The sequence below is a fragment of the Zingiber officinale genome, chromosome 2B, assembly GCF_018446385.1.
Source record: "Zingiber officinale cultivar Zhangliang chromosome 2B, Zo_v1.1, whole genome shotgun sequence".
Classification (NCBI taxonomy): domain Eukaryota; kingdom Viridiplantae; phylum Streptophyta; class Magnoliopsida; order Zingiberales; family Zingiberaceae; genus Zingiber; species Zingiber officinale.
In genome coordinates, this window is record NC_055989.1 from 17,582,564 (window position 1) to 17,599,114 (window position 16,551).

At 35.0% G+C, this 16,551-nt stretch overlaps 1 protein-coding gene across 2 annotated transcripts in view; it reads left to right on the plus strand.

The window, feature by feature from the left end:
• The window catches only part of LOC122045427 (DExH-box ATP-dependent RNA helicase DExH14-like), a 77,640-nt gene that overhangs the window by 25,764 nt on the left and 35,325 nt on the right, over positions 1–16,551 (plus strand). For both annotated transcript variants that reach the window (XM_042605650.1, XM_042605651.1), the window contains exons 19-33: positions 2,187–2,252; positions 2,344–2,466; positions 3,544–3,693; positions 4,226–4,438; positions 4,524–4,679; positions 4,764–4,988; positions 5,065–5,166; positions 5,253–5,333; positions 5,417–5,497; positions 14,048–14,251; positions 14,332–14,448; positions 14,529–14,651; positions 14,860–14,949; positions 15,012–15,137; positions 15,211–15,273. In XM_042605650.1, coding sequence (XP_042461584.1) covers positions 2,187–2,252; positions 2,344–2,466; positions 3,544–3,693; positions 4,226–4,438; positions 4,524–4,679; positions 4,764–4,988; positions 5,065–5,166; positions 5,253–5,333; positions 5,417–5,497; positions 14,048–14,251; positions 14,332–14,448; positions 14,529–14,651; positions 14,860–14,949; positions 15,012–15,137; positions 15,211–15,273 — 1,920 coding nt within the window. The remainder of the gene's footprint in view (positions 1–2,186; positions 2,253–2,343; positions 2,467–3,543; positions 3,694–4,225; positions 4,439–4,523; positions 4,680–4,763; positions 4,989–5,064; positions 5,167–5,252; positions 5,334–5,416; positions 5,498–14,047; positions 14,252–14,331; positions 14,449–14,528; positions 14,652–14,859; positions 14,950–15,011; positions 15,138–15,210; positions 15,274–16,551) is intronic.

Sequence of the window (16,551 nt, forward strand, 5' to 3'; positions counted from 1 at the left end):
CCCTGATGGCAAGAAACAAATGAAAGTGTAAACCCAAATAGATGTTGTTTAAGGCTATATAGTTCAACATGAGGAAAGATAATAGAGAATGGATCTGACCATGAAGAATGAAAAAAGCATGCAACTGATAAGTAAGATGATTTGTTAGAATTACATTATCCCAAAATTGCAGCGGATCCATTCTTTATTATATGTAGAAGGGTTATTGTAGTGGTTTCCAAATACCTATTTTTCCTATCTGTAATGCCATTATTTTGAGGTGTACATGAGCAAAATTATTAACAGTGACTGCTTTGATTATAATGGAAGGACTGAAAGATAATGTAGATTTTGGCTTTTTCACTTCTCAGAATCTCAGTACATGAATAGGAGTTGAAAATTGTGTTTTAATTTTCATACAAAAGGTAAAGAAATATAAAATTTCATACTGTTCTTTCACTAAAAGATATTTTGTGTGAATAGGCATGAACAAAAGTAACAAATATTGCAAAAACCCATGAGGAATTTAGCTAGGACACCAAACATCAAAATGAACCAAAGAAAAAGGTTCTGATGAATGGTTTGTAATTAATGAGAGCCAGAAGTGTTACTCAGTTGACAAGATTCACACTCAAGACTGTTTGGTTGATAGGATAGGAATATTGATTCTGCAAGCTAAGATGCCACAAATACTGGTTGCCAATTGATAGAGTTAGGCTATCAACTATTTGGCAACTTAGTGAGTTTTGCTACGGATAGTAGGCTTATAGAAAATTTGATTATATAGAAAATTCAAGAAAGTGGTAAAGATATAGGAATGACCTGACCAATACACTCATTTACAGATGAGATGGGAGTGATGCATCTGTTAGGGCAGAATGGATAGGATTAGATAGTGGTTAAGGCCAGAGAAAAGGGAAATTCTACTAGTGCATCTAGTAATCCAAGTGTTTGGCTAGTGATGACATGTTGGTAGTCTGATGTGTGCCTTATTAGCAGTAGGATTACTTCCATGAACCGTGGATGATGCAGACTAAGGTGATCCATTCTCAAGTTGCTTCCTACTGAAACAACAAAATCATTTAAACAAAATATCAAATGAATAGAATGGAAATACATCAAAATAAAATCCAAACCAAGAATTAGCATGCCATGGGTCTCTGAGCAACTCTATGTACAAGTTGAAAAGCCGAAACTAGCTATCATATCATAAGAGTGTCTGTACTTGCAAAACTGGAGGTTAAGGGATGAGACAGTAAGCACAAATTGCTAAGTAATTGGCTGAAGAAAGAGGAAATACTATGGAGGTGGTGCTGGAATACTGGCCTTGCTGATGGAAAAATAAAAACAGCAATAAGATGTGTCACTGTTGGCTGGAATTTAGAAAGAGAAGCTGCTGTTAGTGGCTGAAACCAGTCCTTACTGTTATTATTGGTGTTATTGGGTGGTTGGATTTGCTGAAGAAAAGGAAGAAGGAAAAAGAACCTACTTGCTGTTGCTGGAAAAGGCAGCAATTAAATTGCTGATGCTTCCGCAAAGAGAATAAGGAGATGGGAAGCTGCTGTGCCTGTTGCTTGCTGGAAAAAGAGGAAGGAGAAGGGGCTGCTGTTGCTGGGAGAGAGCTCAGAAGAGAAGGAAAAAAAAAACATTACTGTTGGTGGCTTGAATCAGCCCTTGCTGCAGTTTTGGAGAAGAGGGAGAGCTGCAGTTTTGCTGCTGGAAGAAAAGAAGAGGAAATAAGGATTAGGGCTGCAGGTGCTGGAAAAGTATAAAGACAGGAAGATGAGGAAGGGAAGAGTTGGTGCGTGGAAAGAAGAAGAGGAGGTGGCGGCCAGCATGCGTGGAAGAGAAAAAGAAAAACAGAGGAGAGAAAAAAGTTTTCCTGAAATTTGTTAATTCCTTTTAAACCTATTGAATCGGTTTAACCCATTTAAAATTTGGTTCAGTTATGATTTGGCCAAATCAAGCCCAGTTTAAACCAATGTAATCTTAATCTCTGTGCCTATTGTTGGATTTTATCCAAACTTAATTAGGTTTCAACTCAACAACCAAATTCTGATTTTACAATTCCGTTAATTTATTTTGTCGATTCAAAATTCTTGAAAATTTTAATTTTTCTTTTTTTTTTTTATAAAATTCAATATTTAACATTGGTCCTCAACATGTGTTTTTAGAATTTGTCGGTGTTTGAATTGGTCTAACTACAGGGCACACAACTTTATGACCCTAAGGCTGGTGGATGGCGAGACTTGGGTATGCTTGATGTCATGCAGGTACTATTTACTGCAGTTTCACATTAAAGCAATCCTTAAAGATATTTTGCTGATCTGAATTTTTTGATATATTCCTTGCATCTTATGCTAGATCTTTGGTCGCGCTGGGAGACCACAGTTTGACAAGAGCGGTGAAGGCATTATACTTACAACTCATGACAAACTGGCATATTATTTGAGGCTGCTTACTAGTCAATTACCTATAGAAAGTCAGGTGAATTCCTCATTTGCCCTATTTTTTTTTGTTCTTTACACACTTCTTTTAATTAGAACTATTTTGGTACCCTCACATTGCAGATTTCCTAAAGTAAAGTGTATTTCGGCTATCAACAAATTCAACCTGAAAATTTGAAAACTAATTTTAGTCTCAATAAGATGGAAAAGACTGAAGTAGTCTCACCTTTGAACATGAATTGAACCAGTGAGAGGAATTGGTTATGCTTATCTAAAAATCAAAACTCTGAGAAATCAAATGTTCTTTACTTTTCTTTAGTAGCTATTGCCATGGGCTATCAATCTTGCTTTCTCAGCTTGGTTGAGCAAAATAAGTGAGATGGCATGAGAAAAAAATAAACCTACAAAACTTTTAAAAAGATTTGATATAAAGTACTGGAAGGTAGCCTGCGTCATCAATTGCCATCAACATTGACTGTGGTGGGCACTGCCTTGAGGAGTGATGCCTTGTAGTTGGCGGGGATGCATTCTTGGCCCATTGTTGTGGACGGTCATGGCAGCTGGCTATGAAAGAAGATTTCTGGATGTTGCAACTTGCAAGTGCAATTTTTGACAATTTGTTAATGGATTCACTGGGTTGCTATTGTATTGATGATGCAATTGGAAAATACTCTGTTAGTTCTAAAAATAAAAATGAAACCAACTTGCAAATATGGAGAGTATTGCTACATAATCAAAATTCACCTTTTGAAATCACTCCATATCTTAGCAGTATGTGAATTCTGCCTGTTGCTATTAATTAGCTAACAAATGGCAAGCATGGATGGAATTGATCATTAGTTTAAATTCGTCAGCGACATATTGTTTGCTGCATACTGGTTATATATTTTTAAAATTAGTGATTGAAACTAGGTATATCCCAATTTGCTCTTAGATATTTAACGGAATTAAAATATCGATGCCATAATATAATTAGCTATTAATTGAGTTCATGTAACAAGGGGTATATTATTGTTTCTTCTGAACTATCTCATGTTATCAGTTTCTTGTTTTAGCTACCAAATACTTATTGGTAGCGTGTGTTTTTAGCATGATCTTTGTTGGTTCTCTTTTGCAGTTTATTAACTCAATGAAGGATAACTTGAATGCTGAGGTGGTGTTAGGGACCGTCACAAACATCAAAGAGGCTTGTGCTTGGCTTGGTTACACATATTTGTTTATAAGAATGAAGACCAACCCTCTGGTGTATGGAATACCATGGGATGAGGTATTAAATATATTGAATTTCTTAGATTTCAAACTGTTTCTTGTATACCTTTTACAATGGCTTCTTGTTTTCTAAATAATGCAAAATTTTATTGGTTGTTTAGTTTAGTGTTTAATAGGAAAGGAGAGGAGGGGGAGAGAAAGGAATTAGAAAATCACATAAAATACTGAAATAATCAACAGTTATTTATAAAAATAAAGAATATAGAAAAGAAAATATGATAAACTTATTATCAAAATATTCAAAACCAGTTACAAGGTTAACTCTCAATCCTAGTTTATGCAAAATGGGTCTCAAGAAAAAAAGGGGCAGCTCGGTGCACGAAGCTCCCGCCATGCAGGGTCTTGGGGAAGGATCGATTGTACGCAGCCTTACCTTGCTTTTTGCAAGAGGCTGTTTCTAGGATTCGAACCCGTGACCTTTTGGTCACATGGCAAAATCGGTCTCAAGAGAGAATTTATAATGTTACAACATCAGTTTCTTATGGTCCTATTATTTTATCTTTGTTGATATAACACTTTCTCTTTTGTAGGTGATTGCTGATCCATCCTTAGTTTCCAAGCAAAGATCTCTTATAACCGATGCTGCACGTGCTCTGGACAAGGCAAAAATGATGCGTTTTGATGAGAAGAGTGGCAACTTCTACTGCACAGAGCTTGGCCGAATAGCCAGCCACTTTTATCTTCAGTACTCTAGTGTTGAAACTTACAATGAGATGCTTCGGCGGCATATGAGTGACAGTGAAGTATGATAATTTCATGTCGGGATCTTTTTATCTGAATTTTTCTTCTTTCTGATTTATTATTTAGAACCTTCACATTTCTTTTCAGGTGATTAACATGGTTGCTCATTCTTCTGAGTTTGAGAACATTGTTGTTAGAGAGGAAGAGCAGGACGAGCTGGAAAATTTGTTTAAAATGTTATGTCCATTAGAAGTTAAAGGTGGACCAACAGACAAGCATGGAAAAATTGCAATCCTTATTCAGGTGCCTACCTTTAGTGTGATTACTTGATTTTTTTACAAGTGAGCTGAAGCCTTCTTTTTAATTCACAATGCTGGCATTCTGTAGGTGTACATTTCACGTGGTTCAATTGAGAGCTTCTCTCTTATTTCAGATGCTGCATATATTAGTGCTAGCTTGGGTCGTATTATGCGTGCTCTATTTGAGATTTGTTTGCGCAGAGGCTGGTGTGAAATGTCCGCTTTAATGTTGCAATATTGCAAGGCCGTTGATCTGCAAATTTGGCCTCATCAGCATCCTCTTAGACAGTTTGAGCGAGACCTCTCAGCAGCAGTTAGTTTGATGATCTTTTTAAATATCTCATATAATATTAACTAAGTTGGAAGTATCATGAATCCTGCTTTTTTAGGTTCTGAAAAAACTTGAAGAAAGAGGCACAGATTTGGACCATCTATTTGAGATGGAAGAGAAAGATATAAGTGCTTTGATACGCTATGCTCCCGGAGGAAAGGTTTATTGTTAGTTAAATTTGTTAATGCTGATGCTCTTCATTTGATACCAAGTTTAGCATACATTGCATTTCTTTTGCTGTTGTAGTTGGTCAAGCAGTATCTGAGTTACTTTCCAATTATTAACTTATCTGCTACGGTTAGCCCAATTACCAGAACCGTTTTAAAGGTAAAATTTATTTCTGTAACCTGTTCCACTGCCTACACTTGCTAGAAGTGTAACACTATCATCTTGTTATTTCATATCTACAGGTTGATCTTCTTATAACTCCAGAATTTAATTGGAAGGATCGGTTTCATGGTACTTCCAAACGCTGGTGGATTCTTGTTGAGGTGCATATATCAGTTATACAATTTACTCAAACTAGTGAACTTAAGAGGATCCATATAGTTGACCTCACTAAGTGGATAAAAGCTTGATTGTTGTTGTACTATTTTTTTTCTTCAGTATTAGTTGCTTTTGTCATGATTTTAGAGGATCATTTTCAGGTAGTGGAAGGACACGGCTAGATATATAACAATTTACAATTTAAAGATTTCATCAAAATGTTGAAGTACATAAAAAGTTCGGATAAACCACCGCTCATCCATAACAGTGCATGAAAGACATAACATGCTGCACAAATTTTGAACTATTTTAACACTATTGAACATAACCAAATATTACGTTAGACATTTAGAGAAAACATACCTTTTAATTAGGTATTATCAAGAGGACATAACATAACAATACTGTATCTTATAAAACAAAATTTATATCTCAAGAACCCTTTTTACATCTCTATCTGACCTCTGAAAAATAACATTAAGAGAAACTCGAAGAATGTCTACTTGAATGGAAACATAGGTTTTCTTGCTAACACTAGTAAAGAAAGCAATATGGAAATGAGAATGGCTGAAATAAAATTGAGAAATAAGAAATTTAGTAGGTTAAGTGATCCTTTCAAGCCAACTAAAATACCAACCTCTTCTATGAGCCAGCTTTATGCCTATTGATCTGTAGGGAAAATGGGATGAGCATTGAAAATGCTAGTAGGTTGTAGAAGGTAGGAAGATTCAAATAATACAGATAGAAGAAATTGCACAAAATCTGTCGTTTATGAGTGCACATTGTTATTCCATTAAATGTAGGCATGCTATAGCCATAACAATTCAAACATTACTGCATCTAGACAAGTAGGATTTAGCTACACTCTTGCCACTGAGCAGATAAGGAACATACTACTTTTTCGCTTAAAAACATGTATGACTACCAAAGAACTGTGTAGATTTAGTCATGTTTCGTCCAATATTCCTACACCTGATTACTAGTCTGTCTGATCAAAATAAATACTTTTTTTTGGAATACCAGAGTTTAATGTGTTGACAAGTATATTGATTAGCCAAACCCCCTCATCTTCATGATTCAACTAAATCTCCAATCTTGAACCCCTAATTTCTTTTACCTATATCATATGATCAGGTCAATCATCAATATTTTTATGTTATAATGTAACACAACAGGATCAACATTACAACAAGCACAACAATTTTAGTATGTAAATTTCACCGTACGGTAAATGTACCAAATATAGTACACATTTGATCTCATGCCTAACAACTAAATCATGCATGTGAACATGTCTCATGAGCAGAGAAATTATAATGGATTCCAAGTGGTAGAATGAATCAAGACAAGCAACAAAGGAACAACATAGTATCATGTTATAATTATTAGAAGGGATTTTAAGTTGTTAACCACCAAGATACCAACCCTTTTTCAAAGATTTAGTTATACCTTGACTCTACAAATTTCTTATAGTAGGAACTGTAACTGAACAAAGGCTCTTGTCACAGGCAACAATTAGGTGAAAGATCCACCTACCATTCATTATCTTAAATTGAATTCCGACATTGTCAAGGGTTTAATCAACCTTTTACTACCACACTAACTCTTAACTCTCTTTAGAATTTAACCTTATTGGTGATGTATCATGATATTTTACTTCTTCAGCTCTTTCATTTAACACCATCTGCCTAATTATCTGTATGTTACTTAGAACTAACCCCTGTATACATGTAGCTCATGAATTACAGAGTTAAACCAGCTGATATTCATACTCTCAGCTCACATGTAGCTCATGAATTACACTATGTTTCGACCTATGATACCCTTTATGGAAACTAGGGACAACTTAAGAACAGATTCAACTTATCTTCTCATGACTCGGCTCCCGCCTGTATGCAACACAACCTAACCCTTGACAATTTCCAAATTACAATCCTACTGTTGCTTGGGAATAAAATTGTGCATCACCCTAATTTATTCCATAAAATGTATCAGCACTATAAAGAATACATTCTAGAACACATGCATACATACTCAAGACAGGTATTTTTATTAAATTCCTTGCCTCTCTAGAACACAGCACAATTCTAATACTTTTATATGCAAAAACCATGCCTATGAAGTATATTTTCTTAAACAAAAATTATCTAAGAACACATTCCTATGAATAAAAAACTAAGCTCTTATTAATCAATAAACCATATGTTAAACACATTTTCAATACCCCTGTGAACCTTTCTATTAAAATACAACCAAGGAAATACTACAACCAAACTAACGAGCCTCAGTAACACTTCAAGGTCTTGTCTCTCCCTGCAAGTTTGTAGGCCAAAGAAAATAATAGGTGAGCACAAATGTGCAGTGAGATTTACAATAGATGTGCATGGTAAAGAATAATTCAAATAGCTTAGCAAGTTTGTGTTTTTTTTTTCTGATTCTCATCATTAAAATGGACAATATTCAACAAGAGAAAATTTAACATCCGTTTATCATCTTTAAGATTATCAACATCTTAGCAACTTTTATGTCATCAATGGTTGTATCATAATCAGATGAACTCTGCTTTCAATACTACCAATAGTGTGAATACTAGATCTGATACATGAACCTAAGCCCCATCAATATAATATAAAGTCTGAAACCGCACCTGGGTGCAAATAGGACGAGGCTCCACCTGGAGCATTTGGTTGAAGCTACAATAGATAATGATTATTTGGGTTGATGACCCACCTGCAAGCGAAGAGGCTATATCCCTGCTTGACATGCTTTGAGCGAACACTCAAAATTATGTAGTTTGACTAGTAGTGTTAGCCTTCCAGTTTTATTTCTTTTTAATAATTATCACCATGATATAAACTTTTTTGTTGCTTCTTTAAGTTTTAGTCCACTTATACTCTGTTCCACCTGATTTGAACTTTGGACAAATTAACAAGGGCTAACCAAAGTCATCCATCATTTTGGGTTCACTAAAATTTACCAATGCATTATGAATCATTTTATAAATAGTCAAGAGGATATAGCAATATAATAAAATATATTATCTATAATTTAGATTATTTATCAAGTACTAATCATGCACATTGTCTTGTAAACAAAGTTCTAAAATTCGCTAGGCTTTAGTCGGGCGCCAGACCCGCGCCTAGGCCACCTAGGCGAAGACTAGGTGCTGCTAGATGGATTGAATTAATATAAATTACATAATAAATCACATACTACAACTCTATCACAATAACATCAAATTTAAAATGAGTTCAAAATTACACAACTAATCAAATATCATATATTTATTCTACTTCTCCATAATTTTTAACAATTTGTTCTTCATCGGATACAAACTCAATATCATTATTGTGGTCCTCTTCTTCTTCGGATGCAAAATCATTCTTGTGAAGTTCTCTCACTATAGAGCTTCTTCGGGTTATAGATTTTCATCTACTCCACTCGCTTCATCAACGATTTTCCATGTGAGCCTGGAACCTATTTCAACTTCATCATCTTCCCCACCATCCACAATCCAACTTTGTCCATTTGAAGCATTTTTTGCAAGAATAATATCTACATTCCTTTCTTTTTCTCTTTTTTGTTTGTTCAACAATCAAACATTAAATTGGACAAATACTAGATTGTTCAACCTGTTGACATCCAACTTATTTCTTTTCTTTGTATGAATCTTAAAAAAAAAGAGAAGTAAATATTCTAGTTAATAGCATGAATATAAACTTTAAAAATAATACTTTACTTTTAATTAAAGACTTAAAGTTTAAAACCTACTCCTTTAAATGCTCCTAGATAAACTTATAGTTAATGAAAGTATCCTCAACGCCATGCTTAGCAAGTTCGGTGTGTGAGCACCGTATGTACTCCATGCACATGGATCAAATGTATCATTATTTTTTTCACATGCTTTTGCTGTCAATTTTTTCCAAAGAACCGAGTCTTATCTCTGTATTTTGCAAATTCCTTTTTAATAATTGTATCTAACTCGTTGATATGCAAAATTTTCATGCATGCAAAAATCTCCATCACGACCTTCTCATAAAGAGCAATAGAACTATCTTTATAGTAAAAATAGTGATTCGACAAAAAGGCAATGATATGAAATGATGTATTAAATCTATCCTTTATTTTTTTAACTCAATAATCATTATGATAGACTGATAATTTGATTCCACATTGTTTAGGGCCACCTTGATGTCTTTTTTAGCTTAAAGAAGTTCCTCATATAGAAACCCCATGGATGACTTTCTATTTCCATCTATCAATCGAAGAACTCTTACCAATGGAGCAAATATTTTCAATTAAAGTGTCACCCCATTCCAATAACTCCGGCCAATTTTCATTTGTTTGTTTTTGACCATTTACATTTCTCTCACATATCACTTGTAAACATGACCCTTAAACTTGATTTTTTTTCAATCAAACTTTGCAATGTGAGGAAATTTGATGTAAACCTAGTTACTCTTGGCCGGACTATGTCTCTCTTCTTTATGAAACTTCTCATTAATGACAAAATCTTATGCTGAGCATAAATGAAAATGGTAAAAGACTTGGATTGCTGAATAATCTTTTTATATCGTGGAAGCTTGCCAATACTTTCAAGCATGAGATTAACAGTGTGAGTTGCACATGAACTCCAAAAGATCCTAGGTCGTTTTTCTCTCATCAATTTAGCTGCAGTTATATTATTGGTGACATTGTTATAATCTGAATAATATTATGAGCTCTTGCTTGTTCAACACACTTGTCAACATGCTCAATGAATCGTCTGAAGACTCCTTGGACTCTGAAAATGTAGACACTCTTTGTAATTAACACACAAATTTTAAGATTCTTCTTTTTTCTCACTCTATGCATCTGTCATGATCGAACACCTATTCTTTACCCATTTTTCTTCATGTTTCTTCAGCAGTTGCTTTGTTCTTTTAACTTCGGCTTTCAACAATGGCTCCCTAAGTTGATATTGAATTAGAAGCTTGAATGCTGGTCCAAATTAACCCACTAGCTCCATTAGTTGTTTGAAGCTATCATTATCAATAGTATTGAATGAGATTCCATTTTCATATACCCATCTCCTAATATATTGTTGAACTTGTTGAGTTCTCTCTTTGAAAAGAGTTTTATTTATATTTTTTTTGGCGAAGCATTTTACTCCCATTTAAACCTACATTTTCTAGAGCAATGACAGATGCATATCTATCCATGGGGCCAAGTGGAAGATATTTCTTAAGTCCATCTATCCCTTCAATTTCATTGCTACCTTCTTCATCTAGAGGAATATTCACCTCTGCTCTACAACTCTCTTCTTCCATTCTTTTGTTCTTCTTTCTGTTTCTTCCTTCTAAAATAGTCTGTTTGTCCTTATTTTTATATTCTTGAGATGCTTTTTGACAACTAGATACATTTCCAGGTATATTTCCTATGTTCTCCTTGATCCTATACACTCCTCGAACATCATTTTTTCACACCACTTGCATTTCATTTTGTCGAGGTTCTTAGGATCAATCAAGATCCCAAACTCCCATCCGGTGTCATTTGATTTTTTCCTAAGAATCCCGGATTCGGGTTGAGTGATAGATGTTGAAATGGATTGCTTGCCATTGTGATAAATGAAAATTGATTTAAGAATAAATTTAGGAACTTTGGAATAATTAACAAGTCTGTGAAAAAAATTACATATATATCAAGATATAATTATATGGTACAAAATAGCATTAAAAAGCTTGAGAATATATTTTTATATATCTTAATCTAATAAATAAAATTTATTAGAGTTTTTAAAGAATTTTTTAAATTTTAAATATATTTTTATATATTTAAATCTGATTTATATAAATTAATAATATTTATTAGATTTTTTAATTTTAAATATATTTAAATCTGAGTTATATAAATTAATATATATTTTATTGGGATAATTTAATTAGACTTTATGAAAGCCTATGGCAACTATCCTAGTTGGGAGTTGTTAGAATTAATTAAATAAAAAATTTTATCTGCAGTACCCCACGGGGGCTCATGATGCGATGCTATCGGCAATTGCGAATGCATTGCGAGAGGCGTCCAGCGGTGTCGGAAGCATCGTCGGACGCATTCGGCGACATCTTACGACAGCTGCAGATGCCTCCCATGACACGTCTGGTGCCGTTGGAGGCATCCTGGACGTCCGGGATGACGGAAAATTGAAAAAAAAAAATACTTACCAGTTACTAGAATGATCAAAGAGACGAAAAGGCAAATGTAGACCTTTCGCGGCGGTGAGAAGACGAAGAGGCAGACCAATTAAAGATGAATTAAAGATTTTAATTGGTAGGGCATACCTCGTTTTTTATTAGGATTTTAGATTTAAAAGCCCAAAACGTGCAGCGTACAGGGACACGCCTAGCAGATCCCAAGCCACTTAGTGCTGCACAGGGCTGCCTAGGTGGCTGGGCCGCCTTCTACCTTTCCGGTGCGGCTGATGTCCACCTAGCACCTAGGCGGTCGCCTAGGCCAAAATTTAAAACATTGATTGTAAGGGAAGGCAAACAAGAGACACCAACCTTGAGGTCGAATTCTCAATTAACCTACACCATCATGAACATTTAACTACTTACTAGAGTCCCAACAGAACAAGGCAAAACTAATCTAAAGAAACTTACCACAAGGAAAATGGGATACCGGATTTGGATTGGCCTCTTCAATTATGAAAGAGAACTTCTATCAAGCTGATGGAATCACATCCAAGGAGGGAAAACTCCGTCAAGGCTGCTGCTCAGGAGGAGTACTGGATGCTTCTCCCTTACCATCCAATCCCAATTATCATAGAAGTTGAAAAGCCAGACGTTGCTGAGAAAAGATGAGAGGGCTCATGTCAGGAGCGAGGGAGAGAGATCAAGAGTAAGAGAAGATACCTAGAGGGATGTTTGGCGCTGGGGGATTTATGCTCCTATGAACTGATGAAATTAACCTTGTCCAACTTTGGATTGACCCAAACTCAACCAATTTATGCCCTACTCAGAACCAATGTATACCCTATTGGAGCTGTTCCTATAAGGACCAAATTACTCCCCTAATAAAATCAATTGATGTCCAAACCACCTGAAAATTTATTTGATTTAGCCCCTGATTAGAAAATATAATTGCAGTTAACCCTGGTTTTATATCAATGTCAGGTCATTAACAGATCGATCATTAAATTCAATTTTATCAGTGTATCATGATTTTGAAGGAAATGAGTTGAAAAATCCTATCTTAGGCACACAAATATAACCAGTTTAGCATCAAATAGAACTGAACTGATTAATTCAAATCATTCCCAAACAACTATCCAAATCAGTTTCCCACAAATCCTGATTGATGAGGTCACTCTTTAGAAGATTTAAACAAGATAAAAATCTGAAAAAAAAAGAAATAGTAGGTGAGCATTACCTCATGGAAGAGTGAAGCACACCACCACAACTTGTTATTCCCTTTTGACACAGCCATAAACCACAATCCTTACACTGGTTCCAACACCATTTAAACCAAAACAAAGGATGCACCAAAGCCAGCCACATTATATAGAAAAGGAAAGAAGAGAAGTAACGAAGGAAATAGACAATGAAGAGAACGAATGTTATCTCAACCCTCACCTAGATCTTCCACAAGATCAGGTTGAGCATCAAATGGAGTTGGACAAGTCTGTTCATAGCAAAATGACCCCCAATTGATATCCTTATAAAGGGACCCCAAAAGAACATCTTAACCAGTTTGGTCCAGAGTGTTCATTCACAGGTGCGAACAAAACACGTCCAAGACTCTTAACATGCCTTCCATTTGGAGTTAATGGCTCCAGTTTTTTAAAGTTTATGATGTTAAACTAAACATTTTGCTTCCTTTGTTGTGGTCTTTCATAAAAAGATAAACAATCTGATATGTGTATAATAATGATCTCAATTGTCCTAACCACAAGTGCTAATGGTTTGATGTGTCACATAGCTGTAGAAGCTCAATGATGTTCTGGTTCAATTGACTAGAGGGTGGTAGATTTGCTATAATGGGGTAAGGGATTAATTCCCGACGGGCGCATGCCCTTGGAGAAAAAACCCCTCCCACCCTCTAGTCTAACTTGATGGTCGGTTATATGTTGACCCCGTGATTTACCCCCTCATATAACCTGGAGACGGGTTGTGAGGGACGCTTGGCGTGAGCATAATCACTTTTTGCTACAATCAATGATGTTTTGGAGATTTTGGCATTGCATTTGAATTGTTATTATGATATGTCCTATCCAAGTTCACATTTGCAACTTAACAATGTTGCCAACAGTTAGTGGCTTATATTAAATAACTTTTATGTCTTTATCTACTCTATTATTGTAATATTTAACAAAATTTATTTAGTTACAATTTAGCATGTTCCGGTGTTGTGTCATTGTTAATATTGTAGGCAATTGTTTTTTGCTCATTTTTAAATGTGTTTAATAAGTCAGCATTCTCCCTTTTTTTTGCTTTTAAAAATTTATATGCACATGTATAACCATTATAGTAACAATCATATACAACCCAGAAGCAAATTACTTTCCATTTTATTATCAGGATTCAGAGAATGATCACATTTACCATTCAGAGCTTTTCACATTGACTAAACGAATGGCAAGGCCTGAACCACAGAAGCTTTCATTTACTGTTCCAATATTTGAACCACATCCTCCACAGTACTACATACGTGCTGTTTCTGATTCTTGGTTGCATGCTGAATCACTCTATACTGTGTCCTTCCACAATCTCACATTGCCAGAGGTATGAGTTATGAAATTACTTGCATTCATTAAGAACTAGTAATGGGTTTTTGGTGATACTATGAAGGTTGTCACTTGTAGATGCAAATATCACACACAGAACTTCTTGATCTGAAACCTCTTCCTGTTGGTTCACTTGGCAACAAGACTTACAAAAATCTTTATAAATTTTCTCACTTCAATCCGATACAAACACAGGTTCTGTTTCTCAACCATTATGTTTTATTACTCTTTGTTCTCTAGTTACTCTATGATAGTAATATTATGTAATATTTCAGGCTTTTCATGTCCTATATCACTTGGATAACAATGTACTTTTGGGAGCTCCAACAGGCAGCGGAAAGACAATATCAGCAGAGTTAGCTATGTTGCATCTATTTGACACTCAGCCAGATATGAAGGTTCACTACAATCCAATTGCAGAAAAAGACTCGAACTTTCTTTATGTTCCATCTTTTTTATCTGGCTTGATGGAACCATAGTTTGTACCCATCTGCATGCCTTTTATGGCTTATTTTTCTGTTACACTTTGTATGCCCATGTGAATAATCATCTGTGACTTGTTTTTTACTTGATTTAGTATCGTTTTTTAATACTTTTATACTCTAGGTTGTTTACATAGCTCCTCTCAAAGCAATTGTTCGAGAAAGAATGAATGACTGGAAAAGGCGTCTTGTTTCTCCACTTGGGAAGAAAATGGTATTGTATTTTTGGGTTGTTAAATTCTTATAATTTTGAGTGCTGTAATGGTTCTATTTTAGGTTGAGATGACTGGCGACTTTACTCCTGATCTTATGGCATTATTGTCAGCTGATATTATTATTTCTACTCCTGAAAAATGGGATGGTATCAGTCGTAGCTGGAAAAACCGCAGCTATGTGATGAAGGTATTTACTTTTACCCAGTGCTACTTTGTCATCCTGTTTAATCTTGCTACTTAGACCTTTAGCTAACTATTAGGTCGGGCTGATGATATTGGATGAGATACATCTTCTAGGAGCTGATCGAGGACCAATTCTTGAGGTACTTATTGAAACAATCATCCCATCAGTGCACAATTACCATTTCATTTTGCTTCAATACATTATTTCATTTGCAATTTGTAGCATTCCTATTTTTCAAGTTTTTGTCTTAATACAAATAAATCTGTTATATTATCAATGTAAAAGTAATACATTGTAGCTGCACCAGAGCAGTGCATGATTTTAGGAGCATCTAGATTCTAATATCTTGTTTCTCTACATCAATGATTGAAGTCTTGTTCTAGTGTCTGGTTTTTTGCCCACGAAGGTTGTCTTTGAGCCAACTGCCAGCTTATGTAACCATGGGTTAGTACTAGAATTTGAAGCATTGATCTGGATTGCTTACCACGCTCAGTAATTGTTTGCTCCACGAGAGATTGGTTACCAAAACCACCCAATTTTGGATCAGCACGAGAAAATGTACTGTATTTCAAGTGGCATACAATATTTTTCCTTGTATCAAGAGAGATGCCATTTAGTACCAAGTGGTACTACCAATTAATAAAGTTGTCGGATTTTTTAAACTAGCAGAATGATCCGCACAAATGCGAGGAAACAATAGACTTCAATTTGGATATAAATTAAATCTGTACAAATATTAACACTATTATATTATACTATCCACATGTACACTGAAAACTTTTCGCTTTTCTAATAATACTAACAAAAAAGGAATTGTTAAGAATAATGTTCAAATAGATGGGCTCGCAAGAAGAAATGGATGTAACATGAGACAAATGCATCAAATCAAATAGAGTTGGTGGTAGAGGTTGGTGTGTACCTCACCAATATTAGGAAAAAGCTGATGGAAGATGTGATCAAACTAAGTTGAAACTTGTACACAGAATGTCACGTGGTGTAGGATGTCATCTTTTTTGCTTGTCTGATAACATAGAATGGATAGATAAAGGATGAAGGACCCATGCATTCTTCAATTGTTGCCTGATTGGGTAGATCAATCAAATCGAATGGAGGATGGTGAATCCAAGCATTCTCTCTTGATGCCTCCATGTGTAGCATGTGAAATGACCCAAGCAATGCCTTTTGAAGGTACATATATAATACAATTTATTTATATTGTAATGGTTAACTTTAAACAACATTTATCATGTGAATCTCTCAAGGTTGAGCCCACAAAGCAAATAACAAAAACACCTGAAAATCTACAACTATGTTTTAGTGTTACTTTTATAATAAAATTGAAGAATATTTTTACATTATGTGAGTTGAAAATATAGTGCACCCTTTTCTTGATCGTGGTAACGGAAGGAGTTGTCTC